The following is a 21527-nucleotide window of genomic DNA, read 5'->3' on the forward strand; positions in this document are numbered from 1 at the left end:
TGGCACCTGCAGGACAGACCTCTCCTCCCTGGCGCAGCCCTTCTCTCTGGCTGACGGAGAGCCCCAGTGCCTTGTGACGCACATGTCCAGTGCAGGGGCACCGCTTCGCCCCATGGCTTGGAGTGAAGTAGACAGACAGAGACATAGAGTCTGCCTTAGGACGGGTAAAGGGAAAGCCCCCCCGCCAAGCCATCTCTGCCATTTCCGCTGCAAACTACAGAGGTGATGACGTGACATTCTGAGAACAAATGCAAGCAAGTAGGACAAGTGCCAGGAGCCAGAGGAGCCTGCCCAGGGCTGCTCCATCATCCGTGGGATTGGCCTGGGGACACCCCTTGTTCCAAATGGCTTCCTGTTACCAAGTTGCTCGGTGCAGATTTTCTATCACTTCATCCCATGATTCCCAAACTGGTCCTTTGTTCCAGGCCAAGGGATCCCTCCCCACTGCTGCTTTTACGACCACAAACTTTTCCAGACGGTGAGCATCTCCCTTCCGCCGTGCTCGGCACTGAGCCCAGACACTGAGGCCTCCCCACAGCTCTGCCCCTCTCACCTCACAGCCATGCCGCCCACCCGAGCCCAGCGGCCGGCTGCTCACGTTGTCCCTGCTGCGGCCAGAATGCCTTCCCCACCAAACCCTTCATGCAAGAGGGCCAGATGCCCTCAGAGTCGTGGGTTCTGGGTACGCACAGCGATGCTCCTCTATCTCTCGGTCCCGTGGTGACTTTCCTCCAAGGGATTTAATGTGTCCCGAAGGGCTCCAACCAGGGGCTGCCATTTTGCTTGCTGGTGGCAGCCTCCGTTCTCCATCCTGGCAGCCCCTCCCCCACCTCGAAGTGGGGAGCCACCACCCCTTGTCCCACCAGTGTCCTAGCCGCCCCCACAAAGTCATGCAATTACTGTTTAGAACCAGAAAGGCCCTCCAAGCCAGCAACAGCGCCTTCCCAAGACACCCCTGAACCCGGCTGTATGCCGGAGTTGGCCGAAGACCATATGGGATGCCGAGACCACGCTGAGGCCCCCTCCAGAAAGTGGCGATCTGTATTCTTAACGGCCTTCACAGTAGGGACTGCGAACCACTGCCCCCAAACTGCCTCCCCAGAGCTACTGCCACCAGCCCAGCAACACCACTCTCTGGAAGGAATGGGGAGCTCTCACTAGCAGTCCCAAAGGATGCATAGCCATGGAGCTCTGGGGAAGGCCCCAGGTTGGGGTCCTCATGACGTCCCCTCACTTCCCCAGAGTCCGGGCCTGGTCTTCCTAGGTTTCCCCCAGTGTCTCGCTATTTCCTGCCCATCTCCACCCGAGGGGTCCCAAGCCCACTGTGGGCAGCCCCGACTCGCTCTGTTCAAACAGAAGGAAAAGGAGGGCAGCCCGGCCTCGGGCTGTGGTCCCTCCGGCTGTCACGGACGCCGCAGGGGAGGAAGCTTGGCTCAGTGGCGCTGGGCACACACTGCTCCTGCCTTTCTGGCCTTCAAATCTTTACTCTTGGGGGTCTTAGGATACTTATAAACTGAGACTGCCATCTGTAGCTCTTTACAAGAACCCGCTTACAGGGCACAAAGATAAGCGTCGGCAAGAGAATGGGAAGCGAAACAGGAACAGCGCACTGCCGGTCACAGAGCAAATATCACAGCGACCTCGCCGCGGAGTCTCTCGGAAGATGGTAAGAAGATCAGAGAGAAAGGGCTGGGAGGAAGGAAGGGCCACCGCAGAAGCGACAGGACAAAGACAGCAAGGAAGGGACTCCCTCGGTCCTTTGTGGCTGAATGAAGGGGGTTTCTCTTATTCGTACCCTCCCTTGCCAGGAGGCTGTGAAAATTCCTATTGTGATCAGTCATTTTCAGGGAGTTTTAAGATGCATGAAATGGGCTTTTCATCTAAACCCGTTCCTTTCCAGCCCAGGAAATGCACATTGGATTAAATGAATAGAGCGAGAAAGGGCCCCAGGCGGGAGGTGTGCATGGAAGTCCCTCTGGGGAAAGTGTCTGCAGCCATCCAGAGTCCCAGGTTTCAGTTACAGACCGGGTTCTCCGAGGCAGAGCTGGGCCAGGTGAGGGCCCTGCTTTGGAGCGGCCATCCTGCTCTCCCCCGCCCCCCGCCAGGGCCACCACGCCCAGAGAAGACAGGCGGTGGAGTTGAACATGGTGAGGTGGTGGCCTCGAAAAGGGAGGACGACCCCAAGCCACTCTGCTTGGAGCCAAACCCTGTGTGCAAACAAGGCAGGGCAGTCCCGGATCTGCTGCTGGAAATGCACAGCCATGGCCAAAACCACCCTCGGCCACGCTATGCACTCACGAGCGCAAGACTGAGTTTTGGAAGGAAATATGTGGCACCAAAACAGAGGCTACTCCTGGGCAGGAGGTGGTGGTGACAGGGCTTACATTTTATGCTACGTCTTCTGCACTGTTTGGATTTCTGTCTTACGTGGTTTACATTTTTTTCAACACGAGCTAAGAAGGAAGTTCTTCTGGGATCGTCTGGACTCCATCAGAGACGTTCTCAGGGGAGGTGCGGGGAGCAGGGTGCCGGGAAGGGGGCGCCTCCTTGGAGGGTGTCCGGGCTCCCACTCCGGCCCAGACGGCAGAGTGGCTCTGTCTCTCTGGCGGGGGCTGCTGCACATTTGCAGATTTAACAATGGAAACATGCATTTTACAAATGAGAGGATCAACAGCAGGGAGATGGTATTTTTAGCTTCCGTGGCTCTTTGCTTCAAAGGCGTAGGCTTCATCTAAAACCAGGCAAACCTCCTACAAAGTCTGCCTGTTTGCAAGGAGTGATTAGCATAATACGAGCAGGAGAAAAGGCCTGGCTCCACTCGGAGGCAGGAGTGCCTACTACATGGGAGGCTTTCTCTGGAAATAGAATCACGAGGAGAAAGTCTCAATGGAGATGAAGCCCCTGCCTTCAGTCAGAGCAGGAGAGCTGCCCCACACCGCTGGCCGGGGAGCCCAGGGTCGTGGGTTCGAGCAATGTGCAGTGTGAGTACATGTCCCTGTGCTGCGCAGGGCAAGGCCACCCTCTGGGCTGTTGTTGCTAGCATCACTGGGGCCCCATGCAGTCACCTTCTTCTAGTAGAAATACAGAGGGTCTAAGAGCTGTCTTTCCAGATGCCCCTGGTAGGGCAGAGCCGAGTGAAGGCTGAGGGAGAGCGCGGACTGGGAGACTGTTGGGGGCAGGGTGCAGACAGAGCAGGACTCAGATGATGCAACCTCAGGGAGGTGTCCTCCCTGGAGGTCATGCCAGGGCTCCCGGCCCCTGAGAAGTGGCACAGCTGTGGGTTAGACTGAGCTGTGGCCCCTGGTCCCTGTCCTCATGCCCCTCGGGCCTCAAGCCTGCTGGGGTCTGTGCATCCCGCCTTCCTCTCTCCAGGCTTCCCTGTCCCTGCCCCCTGCCCTGCCATCCTGCTGGCTTGGGAAGACTAAACATGTGGAGAAGCTTGACATTTTCTCCCAACACCACAGAAATGCAATAAAATCTGTGACCTTCCGAGAACCATAATGACAGATACTCATTCCGGGAGCCGAGCTGGGGGCAGATATCGCCGGGCAGCTGCTTGGTCACACCAGTCCCAGAGCCCCATCCTGGGGAGAGTGTGACCTTGGGCAGCAGTGGGGGACCGGGGGCAGAAAGCAGCAGCACTGCTGCTATTTCAGACACTCCTGGCCTGAGAGAGAGCAGAGGGACTGCAGGGGCGGGCAGCTGACAGAGCAGCCCCCAACCCTCAGGGTCCCCACGGCAGTAAGATCACAGGTCTTCCTGCGGAGGATCAGGGGACCGGGAAATACTCCCAGGCAGGGTGCGCAGCTGAAGATCTAAGAAACCAATTACCACGCTACTGGGGGGCTGGGAGAAGCAGAAGGATGGGACCGGGGGCGGCTGCTCGGGCTTCAAGGGCAGGAAGGAAGTGAGGTCACTCTAGGAAAACTGGCCAACTGTCTGGGCCAGAGGCCACTGACATAGGTGGGCAGGGGGGGCTCCTTTGGGAAAGGGGCTCAAAGGAGGGGCTCAGCTCATGGAGGAGGGAGAAAAAAGCTGACTCTTCTCAGGAGAAATGACCGGACAAAGCCAGCCGGCTGAAGTCCCAGGCACCTGAACTGGCTGAAGGCAGGTCCCCTAAGCAGTTGGGACGGGGACATCTGGGGTGCCGAGAATGTTTTTAAATTTAGTCCAGATTATCTGCTCAAACTGCTGCTCCCAGCAGCACTGAATCTTCTGGAAGATGTAGCAGCCCAATCCCTTGTCAAGTAAGCTTCCTGAGCCACTCCTTAACTAGTCTTTGGTGTTTTGGGAGGCTAATGGTGGGGAAGAGACCGTAGTAAGGTCACAAGATAGTAGCACGTACGAGTCTCCTCCTGCACCCTGTGAGCCCTGGGCCCCACTTCCCTTCTGTTCCCTGGATGTTCTGGAAACATGGCAGGGCAGGTGGGGCACCCATCCAACTCAGTGTGGCCTCACACAGACTTGCAGTCCTTCCTTGGCTGGGGGAGATGGGGTGCCATCCTGCAGACTCTAGGGGCAGCCACCTACCAGTGGTTTCTCCTCTCAGGGTCTTATGCATGCTCACAGCAGGCGGAGAGAGCTTTTTGAACCTGCTCAGGCCCTTCAGTGGTCCACCAGGTGCCCCAGGGCTGCTCATGAGACAGCCAGAGGTCCCAGGGGGCACTCCCAGCTCCCTGGGGTGCCAGGGCATGGGCCCCATGGCTTCTGAGAAGACTGCTGGCTCCATGAGAAACCTCTTCTCCTCCCCACCCTCACCCAGTCCCTACTTCTCTTTCGTGGCTCCAGTTAGACAGTGTCTCTTTCCCGAAGCTTTCCTGGACCCCTCCATCTGGGGCTGGGCATGACCCCCCACCCCATCTGCTCCCCCAGACCACCATCGCTCCTAATGTTTGTGAATGTCCCTAAGAGGGCAGGGACCAGCCCTGCCCACCATGGTGTCCTCGCCAGTGGGCACTGAGACAGGTCCACTCAAAGACAAATGGCATTTCCTGGCCGCCCCCTGGGGAGGCGGGGGCAGCACTGGGGCAGAGCCCTCTTATCGGTCCTCACCGGGGAGGGGCCGGGTGCTTGCTCCAGGCATTTCCATTCTCAGAGACAGGACTCTCGCCTGGCCTGACAGCTGTGGCCTAATTTCCAGGGCTATACCCAGGCTCCTTATTTTAACCCACTTGGTATTTTTCATTCCTGAGGCATGGGGGGTGGGGATGGAGCGGGACTGGGGAATGGGGGAGGAGTGGACAAATGGGAGAGATGAGCTCAGCGGGGCTTGGAGGACTCCGGCATTCTGGGGCAGGAATGTGCCAAGAGGGAAAGGGATGGGGAGAGGAGGGCCAAACTGACTTGTTTTTTAAATTTTAAAAAGGAAAAAAAAAAAAATCCCCAAATCCTACCCCCTTGATTTTCCTCAGTAAGCATTTTCAGCAAGGTCACAAATGCACTGGCTCTATAGATTTTTGGCTGCAGACTGCATTTCAGGCAGCCTTTAAAAGCCAATTCTTGGCGTAGCTTCAGCTGAGCCCGAGGAGAGGGAAAACTAGGGCACACTTTTATGCTCCAAGAAAATATCGGATCCAGGTCACAGTTTCCTGGTTCCCCTGAAGCTGTGGGGTACCCCCCCTTAACAAAGCCCACACCTGAGGGACCCCCCCCCCCCCCCCCCCCCCCGCCCACCGCATACAACCCTTCCCCTCTGCAGTTTCCTCCAGAGCTCGGATCACAACAGCAAGGACACACATTTATCGGTCACTTGTCACCTGTCTGCCTATGTCACTAAACTGCTCCCTCGGTGAAGGGAGGGATGGGTTCTCCATCTAGTGCATGTGCAGGGCTGGCGTGGGGCCTGGCAGACAGCACGAACTCCAGGAAGTCATGGAAAGGACCTTGTGGAGAGTCAATGTCTGACCCTTAGTCCCAGTGGGGCTGGCCGAGCTTGTCCCTCTGACAGCACCCCAGGCCCATCTGAGTCTCCGTCTGCATGTTGTGCTGTTTCGGCTTGGGTCTGCCTAGTCCAGGCTGTGGCATGAAGGCAGCACGTGCAAACAGTCTGGAAAAGTCAGACCCTCCGCTTCTTCCGTGGGAAAGAGTCAGTTGATCTGTAAGGTCTCTTCTGGCCACTCCAAACTAAGCCAAAAATCCAGACGGAGACTCTCCTGGTCTCTCTTCAATCCCGTGTCTAACTCCAAGTCCACAGCCAGACACACAGGCCATGGCCTACAGCCTCTGGCGGGGCGCAGTGTTCAAAAAAGTAAAGAAGCCACAGAGAAGGATCAGCTGGAGGCTCCCCTGCCTGCCCTTGGGGTGGTCTCTGGGAGGGTCGAGGGTCACCAGGCACTACACAGCCCCACCCTTCCCCCCTTCCTGGATGGAGGGGGGATTTGGCTCCTGCTGCCGCCCCACCGTGGGCCCCGCTTCACGTCCCCCTTCAGGCCGCATACAGACCTCAACCACAGTGTGGACACCAGCTGGGGCTGCCTCCCCCACCTGCGGTCTGGGGTGCTGGTTCCCGTGGACAACTGTTCTTCCCCCCTGCACCTGCGGGCGGGCCCACGATCTGGTCCCGGACCACCAAGGCACGGCACTTCCCTGGCCACGGCGACCGGTCCGTGAGCCCCAAGCCCAGCACTGCAGCTGAAGGCGGCGCCGTCCTGCCACAGGGTGGATGGCCGGCCCGCGGGGCGCTGACGGAGCAGGAAGAAGAGCCAGCTACGGAGGTGGGAGGTGAGACCAAGTCCTGGGGACACGAGCCAATCCTTGTCCCTGACCGCACACTCCCGCCCTGTCCCTTGACACACAGCGAGAGCAAATCCTTTCCTTTCTCGTGGGCAGAGCGGCCCCTTTCCTCTGGGACCTGTTGCTCCCCACTCCATGTGGGTTCTGGTCGGGCCGCCGCTGGCCCACGGGGTGGGCGCATGACCCAGCGTGAGCCACTGAGCACAGCCTGCGGGGACGTGGTGGCCATGTCTACAAGCCTTGAAGGGACCAAGACAACAAGGCTGACCCCAAACAAGGGCCGAGAAGAGAGACCGCACTGCCGGGAAACGCCGAGTTCCTGCATCTTGCTGCTCTCTGCCTCTGTCTGGTCACACAGGCTCGTCAAGCCCCTTGTTCTCTGCGGTACCTGTGACCTGGGTTCCTGCCTCCTGTCACTCAGAGCGCCCACCGATATGGCTAGGTGTGTGGTTCCCGACCCCAGGCTGCAGACCACCGCCGGCCAGGCTGTACCCGGAACCCAGAAGCCGCTGGGGATCAGCTGGCTGGGAGAAAGCACCAGCAGGCCGGACTAGGTGCTCTCCAAGACCCCTGGCTAGAGCTAAGGACTAATACCTTGGGTAGGAGGTGAAGTACTATTCCAGCTCGGTGAGAATGCTGGACAAACGTCACCCAGAAACAGGCAGCTTTATGGTTCGTTTTAGGAGCTCCTAATCCCCTGAAAAAGCACCACAGAACATAAACGCTAACTGTGAAGGAAAACTGATACCTGCGCGACGTTAAAGATCGGTAACTTCTACTTACAAAGAGACACTCTCCAGAGAACGATAAGGCACGCTGCGGAGTAGGGGAAGAGGACTGTAGGGTGTACACCTGAGAAAGACTTGAATCCAGAATACATAAAGAATATAGACGGAACTTTAACACGTAAGCGCCAAAACCCAATGGGGAAGTAACGTGAAAAGGCTCATCGCAGAAGAGAATATCCAAAAGGCCAGTAAGTGATGAGAAGTTCTCCATTAGTCTTCAGGTGCGCACAAATTAAAACCACAAGTGGTATCGCCAAACACCAACCTGAAGGGCTAGAAGCCAAGACTGAGGACACCAGGCGCTCCTGAGGATGGGAGAGCTGTGGAGCTCCTGGACAGGCCACGGGAGTGGACACCGATGCAGCCACCCCAGAAATATCTCCCAAAGCTAAACCATGTAGGGCTCTGAGCTAGCCACTCTTAGACATGTGTCTAAGAGGAATGTACCCGTATGTTCACGTTAACAGCGCCAGACTGAAAGCAAGCCAAGGCCCCGACAGGAGCAGAACGGGTACACGAGTCCCGGTATCTTCATACCCGGAACACTCTCCAGAAGTGTGAACTACTGCACATCTTTTTTTTTTTTCCTAAGATTTTTTTTTTTTAAGTTGACAGAGATCACAAGTAGGCAGGGAGGCAGGCAGAGAGAGAGAGAGAGAGAGAGAGAGAGAGAGAATGAAGCAGGCTCCCCAGAGCCCGATTCGGGGCTTGATCCCAGGACCCCGGAAACGTGACCTGAGCTGAAGGCAGAGGCTTTAACCCACTGAGCCACCCAGGCGCCCCTAACCACTGCACATCTAATAAGGGCGACTCTCACAGACACAAAATGCATCAAAAGAAGCCACTTTGTCAAAGGACGAACTGTGGGATTCAGTTTATATCAAGTTCAAAACCAGGTAAAACAAACCTGTAGTGTTAGAAGTCAGGATAGTAGCTACTCTGGGGAGGAAGAAAGGGGTCCTAACTAGGAGGAGACATGAAAGGGACCTCTGGGTGCCAGAAATGCTGTACTTCTTGATCTGAGTGCTGGTTACATGGGTGTAGACATTTTGTGAAAATTAACTGAGTGGTAGTACACCTATGATTTGTGCACGTTGAGACAGTATGTTGTTTTTCAATGAAAATTTACATTGAAAAAGTCATCACAGGCATCAAGGCTTGGAGGGAGGTAAGGCTGCCACACTGCCCTGATCGAGAGAGGGAAGAAGACAGATCTGGGCACTGAACCGGTTAAGAAGGGAAGGGGGTTTTGCCAGAGATGGCAGAACAAGCAGAAAGAGCAGAAAACCAGTGAGAACTCCTAGGGACGGAGCGGTTTCTGAGACAAGTGCTCCTTCGAAGCCACACAAGGGCCGTTCTTCCTTCATGGGGAGGGGCTGGATACTCAGGTGGCAGACTGGGGCACAGGGGCCCCTCTGAGGACAAGTTCACTGACGACGAGGCCGAGGATGAACTAGAAACAGGTGTGCCGTTACAGACAAAGGCAGCAGCTCTCTGGGGGAGCATGACAAGGAGGCTCCGGTGTCTCCATGCCAGGAAACCCATCCTGCGTGAGGGCAGGAGCTGGGTACATGGCTCAAAAAATGGAGAAAGACAGAACACTAAGCGCATGGGACAGCAGCCGCCGAGAGGAGAGAGAGAAAAGGCTCAGAACAGACAGCACGGGACGCCCGGCAGGGGAGAGGAGAGAAATGAGGAAGACTCTGGAGTGCATCTGAAATCCATCCCCGCCCAGCTTCAGCAAGAGAGGTTAACGTGGTCGGTGCAAGCAACTGCGGTGACCCGGAAGGTAGAACGTGTTATCTGGGAGAAGGTGGCGGGGGGGAGGCAGATCCACTTGAACAAGTAGAAACAGAGATTTAGACCCAGAAAGACACTCACAGTCCAAGTACCAAGCAGTTCCAATGAGATTATGTCATCTAAATATAGGCCGGAAGTAGGCCAGGATAGCGGATGGGCAGCAGGCTGGAGGCCGGGGCCCAGAAGGCAGGCAGGAAAGGACATGCAGATTTACTCAGCATTTCACTTCTGCATGGGAGGCAGTGGCCAGAGGGATGGCAGCCCTGGCAGAGGCGTCTGGAAGGGTCTTGGTGGGCATTTCCTGTGGGTTAACACCCCTGGGTGAAAGGGAGATACCATGAGGGAGCACAGCTTCCTTCCCGGGAGGGCTGAGGAAAAGCAGAGTCCAGTCTGGAAACCGCAGTTTTCCCAAATGACCTCCACACCCAAGTCTGGAAGAAACCAGGACACCCCGCTCTGGGGTCTCTGACCGGCTACCCAGCAGCTCCATGGAGCGTGGAGCAGGACCCAGGACGGAGGGCGGGGGAGCGCTCCTGGGAGTTGAAGCTGCCGACTTTTAAAGGAAGTGCCATTCTCCACTTTGGACCGCAAGGGCCGCGTCGGTGGGCCATCACAGCCTGGTTTACAGAGCACCCTTCCCCAAGGGCCATGTGTACTCCTCGTGGGCCTGTGCCCGCCTTTGGAGGCTCAATTCAGACCCAAGTTTCTCCCAGGTGAGAGTCCTTGGAGACGGAACCACCATGCAGGCTGAGACAGGAACCCTCCTCTGTGGGAGGAGCAGCTGTTCTAGGCAGACTTTCACAAACTGCACACGATAGAGACCTTCTCTACATTTTTCGGAAGACAGGGGCAGGGTCTATGTGTGTTGGGGGTTGGGGGGGGCGGCAGGGTGTGTGAGTGCGTGTGTGTGTTTTCATGGCTCCTGCTAAAGGAACCCACTTGTGGAGAGGAAGGGGAGAACCCACACAGAGGCCCCCAAAACCTAAGCTGAAATGATACCAGGATAAAAGAAAGAGCTTCCTAAGAAACATTCTACGATGGGTGAATGGGATTCACTCTGGAACTGCTGTTCCAGAAGGAGTTCAGAGGTACCTTTAAAAGCAAGGACACCCTTCTGTCTGTCCTGACTCCGATGCAGCCCTACCCCAAGGAGGCAGGAGGATGCAAACGACTTCTAGCGGCCAATTCCTGCCACTACTTTGTTAAGATGCTATTTATGATAGCCGTCAGCTACGTGCTAATTAACTAAGCTATCTGACTTACCAAGGTCAAAACTTTGTTGGTTTCCTGGCATCCTTAGGTAAAGTATAAACAGATCCAGACAGTACTGCCGATTCCATCCGGAAAAGCTCTCAAGCTTCAGAAGGAAATTCATTATCAAGTTCTCAGCCACTGGCAACGGCTCGTGACAGTCACCCCCAGCCCTGCAGGCTGCCTGAGCCATGGGCTGGGGAGCTGATGCTTTGTAGGTGCGGCGACTACCAGAAAGTGCTTTTAAGCGGAGGCTGGGAAGAACAGAGCAGGTGCCAGCACCTGCGTGCTGGGGGTCCAAAGCATGCTGTGCAGGGGCACCGAGACACCTTTCCTGCCAGTCCCTCCTGAACCCTCACCCTGTCCACAGGGGCTTCTCGGGTCACATGGCCTCCCACCAAGTTCATCTGTGACCTCTAACCTCCCATGAGCTCTGCTAAAGGGAGTGGACCCTTGGCCTTCTTCCAGTCCCCTGTCACAGGGATCCACTAGAACCCTTGAAACATGGAGAAGCTTTCCTCTGAAGTGCCTCAGACTCAGCACACACCGTGCAGGGCTCCCTCTGGCCAGCACTTCCCCTGTCCCCTGCCGTAGGACCTAATTAATCCCAGCCTTGCCTGACAGGGCCCACCACATGTGGTTCCTGTTTTCCAGAAGAAATTATGCCCTTCTTACAGGGAGTGCCCGTGTGTGTGTGTGTGTGTGAGAGAGAGAGAGTGGGACCCTGGAGAGTGCCTGGAGGAGGCAGAGCAAAGCCACTAGCCTGCTTCCAGGTCCCAAGCCCTCCTGGGTCACAGATGGTTCTGTGAGGTGCTGGGAGGTGGCACCTTTCCATGAGTTAGGAGACAGTGGCAATAGACCAGGCTGGGATCTTTGGGCTGCATGAATTTTGCCCGCCCCAAGGACTTCTTCGTATTTCACCTTCGAGGGCGGACTCCTCTCTCAGTCTTGTCTGGCGTGTCAGATCGTGCCTCCCCGCCAGTCACGTACTCTCAGTGCTGCTTCCAGTTAGATCAAAGCCAAGAGCAGGTTGTGCAAAAGAGCTTCTGCCACACACTCCCTTTGCTGACCTGCATCTCAACAAAAGCACCCCAGACCCAAGCACCTGCATCTCAACAAAAGCACCCCAGGCCCCTGGTCTCTGGGGAAAGAATGACTGTGGAAACTTCCAGAAGATGCACACAGGAGTCAGGCAGACTTACTTCAAGTCAGCAAGAAGAGAACCTTCTGAGAGGAAAGTAAGAAATTCCTTGGAAGGATTCCTCTATCCCGGTTCAGGTCCTGTCTCCTTCCCCTGAGCTGGGGACCCCATCAGTATGGCTTCAGACAAATAAAATCTCAAACTCCACCTGCATTCTGGGTCCCTTCTAGCAGACAGACTCTGGCTGGCACATGTTCGTCAAGGCAATTTATTTTTATTTGGAGCAAACGAATGCGCCCCATTAAAGGGGAGAGTGAAAGAAAGCAAGGAGAGCCTCTTAGCAGCTCCCTCCTGCGGGCTGGGGCCGGAGGCAAGGCGTGCTAGCCTAAAGTACCGTTCGAACCAGGGATCTGGGTCTTGCCACGTTACTTGGATTCATCCTGCATTAGCATCAGCACCGTGGGCTTTGGGTAGGGGCGCCTGGCTAAGGCCCCCTGGCACAAGTGGCGCCTCTGAAAACTGTAGGGGGGGTAACCAATGTCAGTGAGCTCCGGGGGCTGGGAAGGTCTGGGAGGACACAGAGTGAGAAGGGGAGCGGGGTGGGGAGGGTCAGCCGGTGTGGGCTGCCCTGGCCACAGTGGTGATGTGGCCCTGGATGACAGCCTGTCTCACGGGTGACCATACAAGGACAGCAAAGTGGAATTCCTCAGTTATAGCAAGAAAGACAGATGCTTCTCAAGGCCCTGCCTGAGATGCAATTAAAAACAAGTCCAGTTTCCAGTGGCTTCCTAGGCCTCTGGCCCTACCACCCATGTCAGCAGCCGATCGATCTCCCTCACTCCCCACCAAGCACGGGGCAAACCCAGGGGTGGGTGGGGGGCAGGGCGGGATCAGGAGGAGTACATCACAGGCACTGTGAGCATTTGCTGAACTGGAGAGGCTGCCATGCCTGTGTCTATCAGAGTCTCGAGAGGAGGGCCAAAACGAACCAGAAGCTTTATCTCAGGGCTCCTCTGGGTGCAGGACTCATGGAAGACGCAGGACTGCCTCCTGCTCTCCCACTTGGGCCCCCAACCCAGGCTCTTCAAATGCTCTCATCTTAGGGGCACCCGTGTCCCCGGGAAGGGTGCTCAGGACCTCATCCACCATCGATGGGGCTGGCTGGGGTTGGAGCCTTTGAGTTCACAGCAGGCACTCGTTAAAAAGAAAGCATTCTCTGGCAAGTCCTCTCTGGGAGGCAGCAGGGAGGAGGGGGCGGGGGAAGCACAGTCGGTTAAGCCAAAGGACGGCTGGCCAGAGGGCCATCTTGGCGGGCGGAGTGGGGTGTCCCAAGACTCGCTCACTTCCCAGCACAGAAGCAGGCCTTGTAAGGATCACAGCTGTCGGATCACACTGCAGTTCCTATCAGTTTATCAAAGAAGCTGCGTTTTCTCCCTCCTCTCCCTTTCTACTGAGTATAAGTGGCCCGGTTCACGGGAAAACAGCCGCGCGCTTGTTCTGCCGCATTGGCACGGAGGGCGGGAAGAGGCCGGAGGAGGGAAATGTACACCAACACCTACTCGGGCCAGAGCTGTTTTAACGGGGCCGGGGCCGGGCCGCTGGTGGGTGTCTGAGGTGCTGGGGCCGCAGGCCTGGCGCGCCAGGGCCAGCTCTCGGCACAGAAGCCTTAATTACTTCGCCCTCTCTGGAGTCTGGTTTCCCGTCTTCACAGACCACCCTGGGAGGCTGAGGCTGTGTCACGAGGCGGAACAAGAGCTCCCCTCACCAACCTGTGCTGAGAGTGAAGGCGCGCACCGTCTTATGCAGCCCTCTCTGCAAAATGAAAGGCTGGCACCACTGCAGATCAGGTCACGTGACCAAAAACTGGAAGAACTGGGATTTGAACCCAAGTCTCCTGGACTCCAGTAATTGCAATCTTAATCCGGATCCCCAGGACCTGTGGGGGGCCCATGGGCCCCATGCCAGTGGAGTCCAGGGAAGGGGGAGAGGCATGGGGAGGGCTGCGGGCTGCCCACATCTGGCACCCCTCCCCCATGTCCCCTTCCCCACTTGTGGGCTCCGCTTCGCCGCCTGCAGCTGAGAGGAGGGCCTGGGCCCACAGCGCACCTCAGCAAGTCTAGCCGAGATGAGGCTTTGGAGCCACGGGCCTCCCCAAGTTCACTACGCAGCTAAACTGTTATGTCCATAAGATAACAAGGCCGTATGGACACAGAGGCGGTCTGACCCGCCCAGGAGCCTGGGGGGGAGTCTGGAGGCGCCACTCCCACCCCCACCCCCCCAACAGAGGTGCAGCCTGGGAAAGCTGTGTGGAGGAGAAGAAACACTCCAGGGTCCCGAGGGAAATCAAGCATCTTCCTCTATGCCAAGACGCCCACCAGATGTTTGTCTTCAGCAACTCTGGCTGCTCTTGTCCTGTAGACGGCAAGCCCTCCTGCTCCCTGGGCTAAACACACTACTGTAGAAATGATGGTTTTTCACTAGTTTAACACCTGAGGGAGAGGGTTAAATCACTCTGTTTCTTATCAGGCCTGCGGCTTCATCTCAGCACTCTGCACAGACCACTACTATGCTTTTCTTTAAAGCTGTCAGCAAAAAAGAAGGAAATGAAATGAGAAGCAGACCGGCAGGCTGACGCTCCCAACGGCCGCTCCCCAGCAAACTCGGCTGAAGGGACTCACTCCCCCGTCTGATCACAGGAAGGCAGAGAGCCCGTGTCTTCAAGACCTCCTCCACATCTGATGCTGTGCTCTGTGCCCCCCCAAGAGCCTAGACTGGCTGGCGGGGACTGTGACCCAGGCTGGTCAGTGGCGGTGGGCCTACAGAGCCCGCGCTGCACAGGGGAAGCAGGTGCTGGTGCTGCTTCTTGCTGGGGGCGATGGCAGGCTGGACAAATGACGCCAAGGACCAGGAGGGACAAGTGGGAGGGGCCTAGCCCCGAGGTTCCTTCCATCCCGGCCCACCAGGTTCCTACGCCAGGGCCCAGGGTCACAGGCTGTGCAGAGCCTCGCAAGGCGCCCGGCCGCTGCACTCTCTCACGGAGGCGATGAACGGTGAGTGCGGAATTAGCAGAGCGCGAGGGTCTGCAGCTCAGCTCCCACCAAGCCTGGCAGGCATGGGGCTTCCTCTCTTTCCCTCTACAAAATGAGGATGCCCCTCCGCCCAGGAGGCTAAGAAGACACTAAGCAAGTAAAGCCTCACCACCCCGAGGCTATAAATGGGAATATGCAGTGGCTGCTGGGTCCCCAGCTTCAGGGAGCCCAGGGTCCCTGAGCAGGTGGGGAGGACACCGACGCGGGCCCTTGCTGCGCACACTTCTGCTTGGTGCAGCCTGGCATTCTGCTGACTGCTCTGAGTTCGCTCTCTCCGAGCCCCCTGATGGGACAAGGGAGGCTGCTGGAGGATGGAAAAACCCAACAGTCAGGTTCTCTGGAGGGGAACTAGTTACAAATGCCTTCTTCAAAGGCCTCTCTCTCCACTGGTGCCTGAAAGGCTTCCAGGCAAGGGGGAGCTCATCAAGTGAACGGACATGTCTGCAGTACGGAAAACCACGTAAAATACACTGTCACTCTTGTGGGGACAGACTGTCGCTCTCCCAGTGGGGGGTCTCCTGAGCCACTTCTAATCTCCACTTCAATCCCACGGACTGTCCAACTTGATGTGAAGTAAAACGGGCAGTCCTCCCCTTCTGGCCGAGTGGGGTAAGAATCTGCTTCTGTCCCTGTGTAACTGTGGGGCTCTCACCTGGGAGGATTCTGCTCCCAGGGGCTCGTGGGCCTGTCTGGGAACATTTCGGATGTTCCAGCTGGGAGGGCGGGTGCCGCTCCACAGCCCACAGCCCACAGGACGGGCCGGACCACCAGGGACCATCCAGCCCCAACGCCAACAGCACCGAGCCTGCGAAAGCCTGCTCTCCATGACCTCAGAAGAGCAAGAGGGCTGGGACAGCCTCCCACCACCACAGGGATACCTTTGGTGGTCTGGACCATCAGAAGCCCCTCCCCCTCAATGGGCAGAGACTTCGTAGTCCTGCTTTGGCCTTCTGGCCAGGCGGGCCTGTCCCCTCCTGCAGCTCGGTCCTCTGACCCCACGCCCTCAACTCCACCCTCAGTCCTCAAGCGAGGGCCTTGGCAGGCAGCTCTGGATGAAGAGGGAAGGGCCTGCTCTCTCCGTTTCCCTCCCTCGGCTCACATCACGGCGGGGCAGGCTGCTGGCACGGCTCCCGGCAGAAGCTTGTGGGCCTCACCTCCCCTCGCTGCCTCCTGCCACCCCGTTTTGCTTCTTCCCACCTCTCAGGGCCGCCTTCTCAGCCTCCTCTCCTGGCTTCTCTTTCTCCCCGACCACCACACACTGGAGCTCCCTGGGGCTCGGCCTCAGGCCCCTTCCCTGCCTCCTCTGCCCCTCTTTACCCCTGATCGTTCTTCTTCCCTAAGAAAGCAAGCTCCGCGAGGACGGAACCATCTAGAGCAGTACTCGGCAGAGTCAGTACTCAGTAATACCATCTGCTGAATGAATGAGTGAGTGAGAGAAGGAAGGACTGAGCTATCCATTTCCACTTTTCTCTCTTGGGCACAGGTCCCTCTTCTCAGAGTCACGGGGCGCAACCTGCTTCATTCACCATCTCTCCTTTGATGTTACCAAAGCAATTCCAACTCAAACATGGGACCCTGCTCCCTCCAGAGCTCCCATCACAGGGACTACCACCACCAGCCAGAGTCCTGGTGTCACTCCCAACAGCCTGTCCCCTCAGGCCCTCACGTAATCAGTCACTAATCGATGATACATCTTACAAATTACAGAATGGTGCCGCTTCTTCCCATCCCCCTCCCAAGCGGCCACCATCTCCCACTTGGACAACAGCCTCCCACTGGTCTCCCACACGTCCGCCTTGCTGTCTCCACCCACGCCTTCTCCTCAGCAGCACAGGAATCTTTAAAAACACAAATCCGGTCATACCGTCCCCCCAACCCAAGCCCCTTCAGCGGCTCCCTCTGGCCTCGGGGAGAGGCCTCCAACCCCGGTGTGGCCAGCAAGGCTGGGCCCCTCTCCCGCTTGCCCTGTGGATCACACAAGAATGAATGCTCCGTGTTCTTTGCTGACTTGAAGACTCCGTACAGGCTGGACCCTCTGCCAACAATCCTCCAATCCCCAGACGCCACAGAGAGCCTCAGGAGCCTTCCCTACTGCACGCACCACTGTCTAGTCAGCTCCCCGAGCACCCTGGACGGCTCTTGAACCCCATCCCCCCCAGAGGTGCTTATTTCATGGGTCAGGGTGAGAGCCCTAGGTTACTGACAGGAAGCTACTGCTGTAGAGCACTGAAAGCTACTCAGACTATTCCAGAAAACTTCTCTCCCTGGCTTTGTGGGGGAGCCTGGAGAAATCTTTGCCCCATCTAGATTTTGGTCACTTTAAGGTCACACTCTTCTGTGACCCTGGCTACTTGGAGCTGAGGCGGCAGCAAAGGGCCAGAGCTCGCCATGTTGTTGGTGGCGGGCGTTCTAGAGGCTGACAGTGGCCGGAGCCCTGGGACTGGCCAAGGCCAGGCTTACACGACTCGAGATCCCAGCTTCGCTAGAGCGACTGCTGCCACCAACCTCGGCCAAACGCCGTGCGGGCAGCTGGGCACCCTTTTCGTGTTCCATCCAGCTCACCTACTTTCTTTGCCAAAGACTCCAACAAGGACACACGGACAGGACCTTTAACCTCCAGGGAAAACAGTGTCTCGACAAGTGGAAAAGTAATTCGTTCGTTCAAGAAATGGCGACATGCACCTGTCCCGTGTTGGCAGCACCAGCAGGCCCGATGTGAAGCTGGGGGCGCCTCTGCTTCTTTAGGAGTAAACGCGAAGGAAAAGGAGGGGAGAGAAGCGGAGGAGAAAACGGCCGCAGGCAGCTCAGGCCTGGCGCGGCGCGCGGGGAGAAAACGGGCTGTGAGGAAGAGAAAGCGCGCCGAGTCTGACCTGATGATGAAAGCGCCTCTGGCCTCCAGGAGCTTGCGTTCACTGCTGAACCTCTTGAGAAGGTTGATCATGAACTTATAAAAGTAGGAGTTCATGGTGGGGGTGGAAGGAGAACATTCTAAGCCTTTGGTACCTGCAAGAAAGGGACAGAGCCAAGAGTTACTGTACGGCCCACAGCATGGGGGGACCCCCATGGAACATATGCCGTCGCAAATGCCAGAAAGGGGGTGTGTCGGGGGGTGCGGCTGTGTGCAGAGCGAGGTGAGGGAAAACCTTCAATCCAGGGCCTCGGGTCGACGGCAGGAAAGCAAGGACTATACAAGTACATGAGAACAAATACAACTGCTTACTGTACAAACACCCACTCACGGGTCCCCCTCTCCAGCCAGCCCCCAGTGACTTATCGAACATCTCCTATCTCGGAGATCCACTGCTACATGCTGGGAAATTTTTATAGAACACATCTGGACCTATCATCCCAATAAATAAAATGCACCTGGACTTCATTTTGGCTGGTTAAGGACAGGTGAGAAATCGAAAAGAAGAAAGGGGTAAAACTGGCATACGACCTCGACAGTCAACAAAACACACGCTCCTTGGGGCGCCTGGGTGGCTCAGTGGGTTAAGCCTCTGCCTTTGGCTCAGGTCATGATCTCAGGGTCCTGGCATCAAGCCCCTGAGTGGGGCTCTCTGCTCAGCAGGGAGCCTGCTTCCCCCTCTCTCTCTGCCTGCCTCTCTGCCTATTTGTGATCTCTGTCAAGTAAGTAAATAAAATCTTAAAAAAAAAAAAAAATCCCAAATCCAGAGTTGGCTTGAGAACCAGAAGCACATTCGGAGTAGCCCCCGATAAGCATCCTAGCTGAAAATACACCGAGGGCCAGGTCCAGTCCCCCCAGAGTCCCAGCCCATCACGGGTCCCTCCGCAAGGTATAGGTCATGGAGGGGATGACAGCAGGGCTGATGGAATGCCTGGCTGATCCCCACGTAGTACATTCATATGCCCCATGCGATCTTTGTTTTTTCTTTACCACCCATGCTGACCTCAACAGCACTGTTGGGAAGGTGTTAAGGATGGTAAGAATCTTCACTCCCTCTGCCCAAGGCACTAACAGGGCACAAAACGCACACACGACAGCCTGAGATACAATTCACGTATCATGAAGTTCACCCTTTTCAAGTGTACACTTCAGTGTATTTTACGACAGTATAGTCATAAAATCGTGCATCGATCACCACGAATTCCAAAACATCACCCAAAAAGAAACCTTGTACCCATTAGCTGCCCCTCCCCAACCTCCCCTCCTCCGGCTCCTGGCAATCATTAATCTACTTTCTGTCTCTGGATTTGCCTCTTCGGGAAATTTTGTACTAACGGAATCACACAGTAGGCAGCTTCTTTGACTCGGAGTGTTTTCAAGGTTCATCCACACTGTGGTACATATCCACTTTGTATTCATTTTTGTGGTTGGATAATACTTCATTGTATGGATATACCATATTTTATCCATTCATCAGTTGCTAGATATTTGGTTGTTCCCACTTTTTGGCTATTAAGAATAATGACGTGGGGCCCCTGGCTGCCTCGGTTGGTAGAGCATGTGACTCTTGTTCTTGGGGTCATGAGTTCGAGCCCCTCATTGGGCGCAGAGCTTACTTAATTTAAAAAAAAAAAAAGGATAATGCTGCTGTGAATATTCATGCGTAAATTTTTGTGTAAACATGTTTTCATTTCTTTTGGTTGTATACCCAGGAGTGGAATTTCTGAATTACGTGGTTACTCTATATGTAACTTTTAAGGAACTGCCAGACCGTTTTCCATAAGGGCTAGATCATTTTACATTCCCACCAGTGGAGTGTGAGATTCCAATTTTCTCACATTCTTGCCAACACTTGTTATTACCTGTCTTTTGATTAGAGCCATCCTCATGGATGGGAAGTATCTCATTGCGGGTTTGATTTCCATTTTCCTGATGACTAATGACACTGAGCATCTTTTTATGGGCTTACTGGTTCTTGCAGATCTTTGGAGAAATGTCTATACAAGTCCTTTGCCCATTTAAAAACTGGGTTATTTGTCTTTTTATTGCAGAGTTGTAAGAGTTCTAGATACATGTCTCTTACCAAATGTATGATTTGCAGATATTTTCCTCCATTCTTTTTTTTTTTTTTCCTTCTAATGTCCTCCATGGTGTTCTTTGAAGCACAGGATTTTAAATTCTGATAAAGTCCAGTTTATATATTTTTTTGGTTGCTTGTGCTGTTGCTGCCATATCTAGAAAGTATTACCTATTCCAAGGTCATAAAAATTTACTGACATGCCTCCTAAGAACTGTTTTTTTAAAAAATATAGCTCTTATACTTAGGTCTCTCATCTATTTTATTTTTTGTATATGGTGTGAGAAAGATGTCCAAATTCTTTTGCATGTAGATGGATACCTAACTGTCTTAGTATAACATGTTATCTTCTTTTTACTTTATAGGTGCTTTTTTTCAAGAAGTTTTTTTTGGAGTTTATTTATTTATTTAAGTAATCTCTATCCACAATGTGGAGCTCAAACTCATGACCCTGAGATCAAGAGTCACATGCTCTTCCAACTAAGCCAGCCAGCTGTCCTGATGCTTTTCCACATTGTATTTTTTCTAGCTTTATTGAGATAGCATTGCCTATACCATTATAGAAGTTCAAGGTGTACAACGTGTGGATTTCATACCTGGACACATTGCAAAAAACAGACACCACAGCCCTCTGGAGTCAGCCAATACCTTCCTCATTGCACATAATTACCATTTTTTTTGTGTGTGTGTGAGAACATTTACCATCAACTGTCTCAAGAACTTTCAAGTATTATAATATATTAATATGATAGTAATATTAACTATCATCACTGTTTTGTATGTTAGATGACCAGAACTTATTAAACTCTAACTGGAAGTTTGTACCCTTTGACCAGTATCTCCCCAACATGGTATCTTTCTTTTTTTTTTTTTTTTTTAAGATTTTACTTATTTATTTGACAGAGAGAGAGAGAGATCATGAGTAGGCAGAGAGGCAGGCAGAGAGAGAGGGGGAAGCAGGCTCCCCGCTGAGCAAGGAGCCCAATGCAGGGCTCGATACCGGGACCCTGAGATCATGACCCGAGCTGAAGGCAGAGGCTTAACCCACTGAGCCACCCAGCTGCCCACACCAACAGGTATCTTTTTTTTTTTTTTTTTTTTTTTAAAGATTTTATTTATTTATTTGACAGAGAGAGAGCTCACAAGTACGCAGAGAGGCAGGCAGAGAGAGAGGAGGAAGCAGGCTCACTGCCGAGCAGAGAACCTGATGCGGGGCTCGATCCTAGGACCCTAAGATCACGACCCGAGCTGAAGACAGAGGCTTAGCCCACTGAGCCACCCTGCTGCCCACCCCAACATGGTATCTTAATAGGCAACCAAGAGCTACCATTTACCAGGGACTTATTACGTGCTATGCGTGTGTAAAGTCTTCACACATAGCATCTGATTAAATCTCAAAATAATCCTCGAAAATATGGGCTACTACTCTTCTCATTCTACAGGTAGAGAAGCTGTGAATTAGACTGAGGACTATCCGAAGTCACCGAGCTGATGAGTGGTGGTCTCGGAGTCCACGCAGCTGATTTCAACAGCTCCGCCATGTTGCCCATCACTTGGGTGCTGGTGTTGGTGCAGTCTGGGGTTAGCAGGTTAGTGGGCGGTATGTTCCTAAACAAGGGGGAGAAGACTGGAATGAAGGCCCTGCCAAGACGGAGGACAGAGAGACAGTGGCACTGGCAGAAGCTGCGGAGGAAGCACCTGGCTGCAGCCCTCTGGGAGCTCAGGGAGGACACCAGGGCAA

The 21527-nt window shown here is 54.8% G+C and overlaps 1 protein-coding gene across 1 annotated transcript in view; it reads right to left on the reverse strand.

Moving 5' to 3' along the window:
• Nucleotides 1–21527, reverse strand: part of VAC14 (VAC14 component of PIKFYVE complex) — a 98687-nt gene that overhangs the window by 20381 nt on the left and 56779 nt on the right. Inside the window, exon 14 of the mRNA XM_059153260.1 lies at nt 17672–17804. Within this exon, the coding sequence (XP_059009243.1) occupies nt 17672–17804 (133 nt within the window). The remainder of the gene's footprint in view (nt 1–17671; nt 17805–21527) is intronic.

The sequence above is a fragment of the Mustela lutreola genome, chromosome 16 (genome assembly GCF_030435805.1).
Source record: "Mustela lutreola isolate mMusLut2 chromosome 16, mMusLut2.pri, whole genome shotgun sequence".
In the NCBI taxonomy this organism is placed as follows: Eukaryota; Metazoa; Chordata; class Mammalia; order Carnivora; family Mustelidae; genus Mustela; species Mustela lutreola.